Source organism: Chenopodium quinoa, unplaced genomic scaffold (genome assembly GCF_001683475.1).
Source record: "Chenopodium quinoa cultivar QQ74 unplaced genomic scaffold, ASM168347v1, whole genome shotgun sequence".
In the NCBI taxonomy this organism is placed as follows: Eukaryota; Viridiplantae; Streptophyta; class Magnoliopsida; order Caryophyllales; family Amaranthaceae; genus Chenopodium; species Chenopodium quinoa.
In genome coordinates this window covers 2,737,841-2,747,258 of record NW_018742484.1, presented here as the reverse complement: position 1 = coordinate 2,747,258, position 9,418 = coordinate 2,737,841, and the positions used below count along the sequence as shown (strand labels likewise).

Genomic DNA, 9,418 nt, shown 5'->3' with positions numbered 1-9,418 from the left:
CGTTTCCATCTCATCAATATTCATAATATAATAATTATAATATTAATAATAGATAGTTGAAGCTTCTTCTTCCAAATAAGGTTTTTTTTTCTTTTTTTTGGTTGGGCGGGGTTGGGGGGGGGGGGGGGGTGTGGGGGGTGGGGGGTTTGGGGATTGTTCCAAATAAGTTGGATAAACGTTTTAAGAAATAAAAAATTACAGTATCCTTTTGTTGAAGGAATTTACGTAATTATATACGTACTTAAGCTTGCTATAAATACCCACAGAAATCAAATAGATTATCAATTCGAAAAAAAGACAGGTGCGTCCCCATAAAAAAAAAAAAAAAAAAAAAAAAAAAAAGAGAGAGAGAAAAAAGACATTCGTAATACAATATGAAAATTAGCGTAAGAATATCAATCCCTGCAAATTTCTGTCTCCTCTTATCTGCAAATTTCTGTCTCCTCTTATCTACAACTTTCTTCATTGTAGCTGCTCTTTTTTCTCCAACCATACGTCAAATTGTTCTCTTTTCTACTAAAAATCTTTTCTACATTCACTTCCTCTTCAACTTTATACTTGTTTCTATTTTTCTATTCAAGAAATACAGCTCCGACAACAACCATGGTGATATGGCGTCGGTTTCCAAGAATGCTAACGGTATCGGTACTGATGCTGAGTACATTATTAATATCGGAACATACGATGAAGATAGTGACGGATATTATTCGTTTAGCTCTGATGCTGATGATGACGATATTGGTCATGGTTCCGAAAGTTACGACGAGGATGATGGCGATGACAATGGGAGCTATGGTGAGATAGGATGGAACAAAAATGAAGAGGAAGAGTATGATTTCGACTTAGAGAGGAGAGCTGAAGAGTTCATTGCCAAGGTTATTAATGGATGGAGGGAAGAATGGTATAGGGACAACTTCGACGACTACTAATGTAGTGTGAGTTTTTTTTTCCTTCGAAGTAGTCAATTAGGTTCCTAAAGTAGCGGCTTGTACTTGGCTTGTTTCGTGCCTAATATAGGAGTCAACATATATATTAGTAGGCCTTAGGTAGTTATGAAGAGTTGTTTTGCTGTTAGTGGATAGATTATTTAAGTATTTATTTTGATCATGTGATCATGAGGACAACCAAGTTAATATCAACAAAAGCATGTTTATATTACCATTTTTCTTTCTCCTCCCCTCATATGGCCAAATTTTCCTTCTCTCTCCTCCATTTCCATGGTCACTACTTCCTTCTCTATCCCTCATTCCCACGGCTATGCTCAAGATCGACCACCTTTGCGGATCAAAAGACACTGGCCGACCAAACAATAGACACCCTAGTAGCAAATTATGAAAATTGGGCCTATACAAACCCCTTAGGGAAAGGGATTCGCCCGTATTTGTGATGTTACGGCGGTCAAATGGTGGTGCTTGGTCAGCTGGTGGTGCTAGAGAATGTGCGGTGGTTGACTGGTGAAGCTAAAGGTCGTGCGGTGGTCGGCTGGGTCAACTAGTGAAGCTAAAGGTCGTCAGTGGTCAACTGGTGAAGCGGCAGGTGGTGTGGCAGGTTGTACAGTGGTGATAGAGGGGAGAGAAAGAAGGTGTGGTTGCTAAATTTACAAAATTACCCTTGATGTGGGTGCTAAATCTACAAAATTAGCCTTTATATTAACAAGTTTTGTAATATAGGATATCAACTTGTATTTTCTCTGTGATCATGATATTATCGTCTTATATTATAGATTTAGGAGGTTATTTTCCTCCTCCGTAAATTATGTAATGTATTGCATGTTAATAAGATGAGATCAATAGAGAATTATTATTGTTTCATTCTCTCTATATATTTTTTTTACATAGTTCAACATATAGTACGTGCATTTTGGATTGATGTGTTTACTAATGTATTGTATAACAGTTCTATCTCCAATGATGCATAATTTTACGGCTTCTACCATTATTTACAAGTGGTTTAGATGTGAGATTTGGAATTAATTTCCATACATATAGATAAAGTATACGTTAGAGCTTCTAATTACATAATTAAATAGTATTAGATTGATTTTAGGCCTCTTTTGTTCACCTTATTTTTATTTATTTTAGGTGTAATAAATTAAGATAAGTTCAGCTTTCGAAAAATAAGTTATGATAAAGGTTACTCAAGTACAAATTACAACTAATAAAATAAGTTTAATAAGGTCTAATAAATTTAGATACATAAAAATTAAGTGAATAAAACACTCTCTCGTAGTAGCATTATTATAATACAATTTTTTAAAAATGGAAAAATGATGCCGATGAGATAACCAATGGTGGATTTTGGCAGATAAAGTTTTGATTTCCGTTGTGTATGAAACTGAATTCATAATAAACAAAAATTCTTGCGTGCAACCGGCTTACAGTAAGCTTACTGTAACGCCTAATTCGCACGTGCCATTACAGTATAAATAGCAGTCGCACTTCTTCTCTCAACTTCGTCTTCTTCTTCTCTCAAATTCGCAGCCACTCTTTTTCTGTCAAATTCGCTGCAAATTCTCTGTAAAACATCGATGGATTCCCTAATTCACAAATTATTACAATCTCAAAAACAAATTCAAGCTGCAATTTCAAACGATCCGCAAACTTCAAAAGAAATTGAAGTTGATTCTGCAATTGATGTTGATTTAAACAACGATTCTATGCAACAAACCCTAAATTGCAGGCAATGTGGCAATAATATTGACCTAAATTGCGAAATCAATGACAATGCAATGCATCAAAACCTCAATTCAGGTACGTAATTTTGTATATAAATTTGTACAAATTTACCAAAAATAGGTAAACTGGTGATTGAATGAATTACGATCAATTCAGATTCATACACTAGTAGAAAAATTGAAAAAGGCACCCCCCTTTTCCCACCGGTTTTTAAGAACCGGTGGGAAAAGATTTGGGCGGGATTCGGATATTTACTTTTCCCACCGGTTTCTTTGAAACCGGTGGCAAATGTATGTTTTCGAACCGGTTTGAACCGTTGCTAAATGTGTTGTTTTAAAAAAAAAAAGCGTAAATGGATATGCCACCGGTTCAACCCAAACCGGTGGGGAAAGTACGCATATTAAAAAAAAAACCGTGAAATACTCATCTTCTTCAATTCCTTCAGCCCGAACAATTTCGTTCCCCTGCTTCCCCTTCAATTAATCTTCTTCTCTCGTTCTCGCCTGCCCTCACCATCTCCTTCACGCATAGGTTGTCCTCATTGAAGCGCATTCCCTGGGCTTTCTCACCTCCATTGTCGCGCAACTCCTCTATTTCTCTCCATATATAGCTATCTCCTCCATTGAAGCGCATACTGTCGAGCTTTGTGACCTCCATTGAAGCGCATTCCGAGCTTTCCAACTCCATTGTAGCAACTTCGAGGTAAGAAATATTTCGTGGTCTTCCTAGTTTATTGAATAGCTTCGCAATCTAGGGTTAGTCGTTGATTTAGGGTTTTCTGTTCTTTGTGGTTTGCTTTGAGATTTTGGGTGGATTATGTTGTAACAGTTGGGTTGGGTTGAGGTCAAACCCTCTATTACTGTTAGTTATACTTCCTCTTTCAGGATTCATGATTGAAGTGGGTATTTCCTGACCTTTTCCATTGTTTCATAAATTACAAACATTGACTTCCTCAACTTACCACATTGATTCATTTTAATCGTTAATGCGGTAAGTTTAGGGTTCGAAATCTCAACTATTTTTGATGTTTGAATCCAATTTCCCTCAGAATTTTTGACCCTAATTTGATAATTGAATCAAACATCCCTTAACATATGTTATTTTTCGAGCATAATTTGATAATTGAATCAAATAACCCTAAAAATATGTGCTTTTTTGAGTTTTAAGTTTTAAGTTTTGAAGATCTCTCTGTTTTTGGTTGAACAGTAATGAAATTTTATCTGCTAGCGATGTTGTGTTATTGAATTGTCGGATTTATAGCTTTTCGTGTTTTTTTTTGAGATTTTTGGGTTTGTATTGCAGTTTATGGGTGAGATTATTACACTGCTAGATTTTTGTGTTCGATTTAGTAAACTTTAATTTGGTGATGCTTAATTTAGTAATCAATCTGCTTTTTTGCTCTTTGTTATGCTTGATATTGTTAGGACTTCCGTATGTTTTTGTTTCAATTTTTAAGTTGATCATTAGATAGATGATATACTGATAGTTTTTTAAATTAAATGAAGCTGAATATGTGTTCCCTGACAACATGTTTCTATCAGATTTCAGATTCATACAAGTACCGCAGATTTATGATGAGTATGTTTTAATGGGATCTGCTAACATTAACCAACGATCCTAAGCCGGTACTAAAGACACAGAAATTCCTATGGGTGCTTATCAACCCCATCATACTTGGGCTAACAAGAAAAGGCACCCAAGAGGCCAGGTTTGCTTGCATATCCTTACTGTGCTTTCTTTTCCTATAAAAGCTATTTTGGTTGATCTTTTGAGCTTGGGCATTTTCTCTCCCTCTCTCTTAATAGTCTTGACTGGTCCATACATCTGGTCATCTGTTTCTCAGCATTTTTGAGTATTTACCTGTGTTCAAATATATTAGTGATTGCATACGAGGATAATGTATGAAATGTTATAGCTTTAACTTATATAAGTTATTTGTTATTATTATTATTTTTTGAAATACAACTATGAAACCTAAAGATGTACTCCGTAAATTATTACAAATAATGAATTTTTTTGTTTTACTACTGCTAAATGTTTAGATATTGGTTTTAGCTTCTGTTGTAAGGATTGGAATTAAATAGATTACAAGTTTACAACTGTGGAAAAAATACCAAATCAATTAAAAAGTGCAGGGTGGGGGAAAGTTCAGGGAGGGGGCAGATGTAACAATACAACCCGGTTCAAAACCGGTGGGAAAAGGGGGGTTTGAACCGGTGGGGAATTCGTTTTTTTTGCCTAGTGTTTCCAGGATCCAAAAGGTATTTTCTTCTGAAAAAGATATTGTGAGAAAATTGTGGTTTGAATATTTATTACTTAAATCTCTTCCATTATAGATTCGTCTGTTTGAGTTGCAATGGCTATGACTATTTAGCACTGATTTTGAATTAGATCAAGTCAAAAGTTATATGTATCTATTATAAATTATAGATTACTTACAGCATTTTTAAAAAATTGTTGTTTAATTCTTTCTCAGACATAGGGTAAGTGTACAACTATATGCCTATATATGCTTGCTTCACTCTTTATAGTTTATATAGATTAGTGACATTACTCTATTAGTCCATGTAGTTGCTAGATAAGCAAGAACATGAAATCTGATTATAGTATATAGTACTTCAAATTCATTTGTGATCTTGTTTCTTTACTTTTGGTGGAATGTGATGAACTCGTTAACAATAATATTGTATATCACAGGAAAAATAGGCTCGGAGAGAAGAAAAGTACCGTTTTACATGTAAATGCTCATTCTTGGAGATCTACAATGAACAAATCCCTGATCTTTTAAACCCTCCCTCAACGAACTTACAGGTAAGGATCATGTGAATTTCAAGCTATGAAATAACTTTTGTTATCAATTTTTATTTTTTTTGTATCTCATATATAGAGCCGTAATGAGCATTGTAGCAGTGTGGTCATAAACTTGTTTCTCTTTTGTTGTGCTTATCAGTAGGACTGAGGATCGAGTCTCTGGGTTGATGATTATTAGTATAAATTGTCATGTTTTATTGTCCAGTAGCTTCCTTTCAAAGCTTATGCTCCTCATTTTTCAGATAATAGAAGACTTGAAGATGGGATCGAGTCTCTGGGATAATGATTTTTTCTCCCGACATGGTGGCGGTGGCTGGTAACTGATTATCATTTTTAAGGGCATTTACTGTAGTATATTTGTGTGCACATCTGTACACCATTGCCTACAGCTATTATCTTAAGTTGCATTTATAAATGTCACACCATATTTAAGCTTTAACTGGACAATTAGCAATTTTCTTATGGCATTGTGGATGAAATAACGTTGTGTACTTGAAATGCCCCCATCAGAAACACAAGCACACCTTTTAAGAGGGTGAAGAAAGGAGTAGAATGCGGGCTATTTTCTGGTCTGTGATGTGTGCATGCCTATTTTCTAGGTTGGTGCATGTGTAGGAACAACTGAACCATCATGTTTATTAATGCTATTTAAAAATAATTTGGGCTTCACATATACAGTATTAAAAGGGATCATTATATTCAAATTGGTCATTTAACATAAACCGGGGTAGCTTGGGCCATGGATGATAATTAAGTTTTTATTTTCCCTCCTTGAAAATACGTATGAGCCTCTTGTGTGCGCTCCAATATTGATGTGTAATTATATATGCTTTCACATGTCAAGCTTTGTGAGAAATCATAATATTTAAAATGGTTCATCGAAGACACACCTTGCCTAGCCTAGGAAGTGGAGAAGGTGATCAAAATTATTGCTTTGGTTTTTATTTGATCTGTTTTTGCCTTCTGCTGATCTCCTCTTATAGTTTAATAGCTTAGATCACCTTTAAGCAATAGTAGTGGCGGTTTTTTAACAGAAATTTAATTTATAGCATGATATGATGCACATTCTGGCATCTTACATCATTTTGTTGTTACCAGGTTATTGGGCGTCCCATTTATTGTCACGGAGTAGAATTCTGTGGCATCCCATGCTGGAATTATAAGTAGATTCAAGCATGAATTAGAGGAATCTATTTTCATGGTCTTGGGTCGTCATCTACCTTGGGAACTGCCTACTCGAGTTTGACACACTCGTACACCTAACTGTACTGAATGTATATGAAAGCAATGGGCTGGAAGAACACATTATCTGCCTGCTTTGTTTAAAGTTGTTTACTAACACAATTGTGACTTGCTAATAAACTGTGTAGAAAGGCAGATTCTAGTTTCTTCTTTGGGATGAGGAATTTCCTTGACGGTAATTCTTCTTAGCTTTCTTATTGGCTCTTGAGTTATATAATTTTTTGTTTATGTCCAGTTCACCATGATGGTAGGCATATTTACTCATAGATGCATCTCAATGGTTATTCTTTAGTAGCTAAATAGAAATTACAACTTTATGATGCATTGACCTTTATTGCAAGTGAAACAAATGCCAAATTTAAATGATTGAGTAGCAAATCCTGATATAACTCAGCAGCTTTTAGTTTGCAAATCCTGATATAATTAAATGGATAAACTTGTCTTCCTTGCATTGTTCTGGTGCCATGTTGATCCTGTCAGGGTTATCTTCCATTAATATACAGTATGAATTGGGCATTTTTTCTTCCCTAGATTTCATATTTATAGAATTTCTGATTCTTATTCATTTGAAATCTCAATTAACTTGTTTCTGAAATTTTCTTCACTCAACAGTAGGCAGCACCAACAACAAGGAGCAAAATGCACCAGCCAGAATTGCAAAACAGGCAGCATATAGCTATTGGAAACTTTTTTTTTTTTTTTAGTTTTTTAAAGTGTAATATTACAAGTTATTGAGGCATATATATGTGTTTTATGTATATTATGATTATATATAAGTATTTGGTACAATTTAAGTGAAAAAAATGAAAAAAAAAAAATTTAATTTTTTGGGGCACTTTTGCCACCGGGTCAGTGTGAAAACCGGTGGGAAATGTTATAGTTTTGCCACCGGTTCACTTGAAAACCGGTGGGAAAAGTCCTCCAGCTATAAGATAAATCACATGTTTTTGCCACCGGTTCACTCCAAAACCGGTGGGAAAAGTGGTTTTTGCAACCGGTTTTGAACCGGTGGGAAATCTTTGGGGATTTAGCACCCCCCATATCAAGAACGGGTCAAAACCGATGGGGAATGTGTGGTTTGAACCGGTGGGGATTGGGGTTTTTCGCCTAGTGATATGAGAGTAGAGTTATTCTCGATGAAGAACAAATCTCAGCTGATGAAGTGCAAATCTCGGTGGATGAAGAGCAAATCTTAGAGGATGAAGATTCAACTTCTGAAGGTAACATTAAGCTTTTGAACAGTTGCAGAATTGTTTAAATTGAAGTTTCTGTTTAATATTGAAAAGTACAAGTAAAATTGAAATTGCATACTTGTTTAATTTATAGTGTAACTGAAAGAAATAGAAGTGTAACTTTAAGAAACAAAGTGTAACTTTAAGAAATATAAGTGTTGTTTTGTTTATGGCATAAAAGTTATAGTTATTATTGTTAAAGTTACATAATATGGCCTAGAAGTTATATTATATAATTTAATAAAATAGTGAAATTAGTGATAACATTGTCAAAGTTACCTGATATGGAATAAAAGTTACTTTATTACTGAATTATAGTTACACTTTTTTCATAAAACTTAAATCTACTATACTGTTTATATTGCAGTCATTGAAACCAATATTGATGTTGGGAGAACATTATTAGGCATCAGAACAAAAACCTTAGAAGAAATGCATGAGATTTACAAAAAACATGCATCAATTGTAGGATTTTCAGTAAGGAAACATACAGGTAGGACTAGGGATAAAACTAGAAAAGTTATTGTGGAGAAATACTATGTTTGTTCTGCACAAGGTAAAACAAACACTGGGGAAAGAAAAAAGAAAAAAATAGAAGCAATTGTGGAGAATGCAGAAAAGAAAAAGAAAAGAAAACCTAGGCAAGTTCCTATCACAAGAACAGATTGTAGAGCTTGTATAAGAGTCAAGATGAATGAGGATGGATTGTTTGAAGTAGTACAACATGTTTTGGTACATAATCATGAACTCACAAGAAAACAATGGCACTATCTTCATCGATCTGAAAGAGAGATGACGGAAGAAAAGGGACAAGTAATAGAAAACTTGCAAAAGTCAGGACTTTCAGCTATGGACTCATATCGAGCTATGTGCAATGAAGCTGGAGGTAAAGAAAACTTGGGACACACAAAGAAAGACCATCTGAATTATTGGACAAGGTTGAAAATGAAAAATATTGAAGGTGGTGATGCACAAGCTGATTAGGGGATTTTGCTCCCACCAATCGGAATGCGCCACGTGGGCCAATCAGGTCCTGCCAAGTGTCCCCCAGTTGGACCTCTCAGGGCTTGCCACGTGGCACACGCTTATTCGTCCACCCTGGACCTATTATGTCATGACACGTGGCATACTCCATGCCTAATGGAGAAGTCGGCCACCTAGGCCCAACTTCCGAGGGAAGCCCAATCAGCCCAAGGTTAACCTAAACCTAGGATTGGCACGTTTCCCGAGGTTATAAATACCCCCCTTAATCCTCATTAAGGGAGATTACGCAGGTTACACACATTAAACACTCTCACCTAGAGAGACCTAATCACTTTAATTTCCGCATTAATTACTCCTTAATCAAGTACTAACTTGACCGTCGGAGGCGGATCTCCAATCATCCGGAGCATCCGTTTGTTTTGCAGGTACAGGCGTCCGGTTCTAGTCTCGGAATTGTAACTCTCCCGCAGGACA

The 9,418-nt window shown here is 35.5% G+C and overlaps 1 protein-coding gene across 1 annotated transcript; it reads left to right on the top strand.

Annotated features, from left to right (window-relative positions):
- The first annotated feature begins 2,527 nt into the window (after positions 1–2,527).
- On the top strand, positions 2,528–8,944 carry LOC110719153 (protein FAR1-RELATED SEQUENCE 1-like). The gene is made up of 3 exons (XM_021898057.1): positions 2,528–2,750; positions 7,883–7,948; positions 8,328–8,944. Exons 1-3 carry the CDS (start codon positions 2,528–2,530, stop codon positions 8,942–8,944), a joined length of 906 nt encoding a protein of 301 aa, XP_021753749.1.
- Positions 8,945–9,418: the final 474 nt, after the last annotated feature.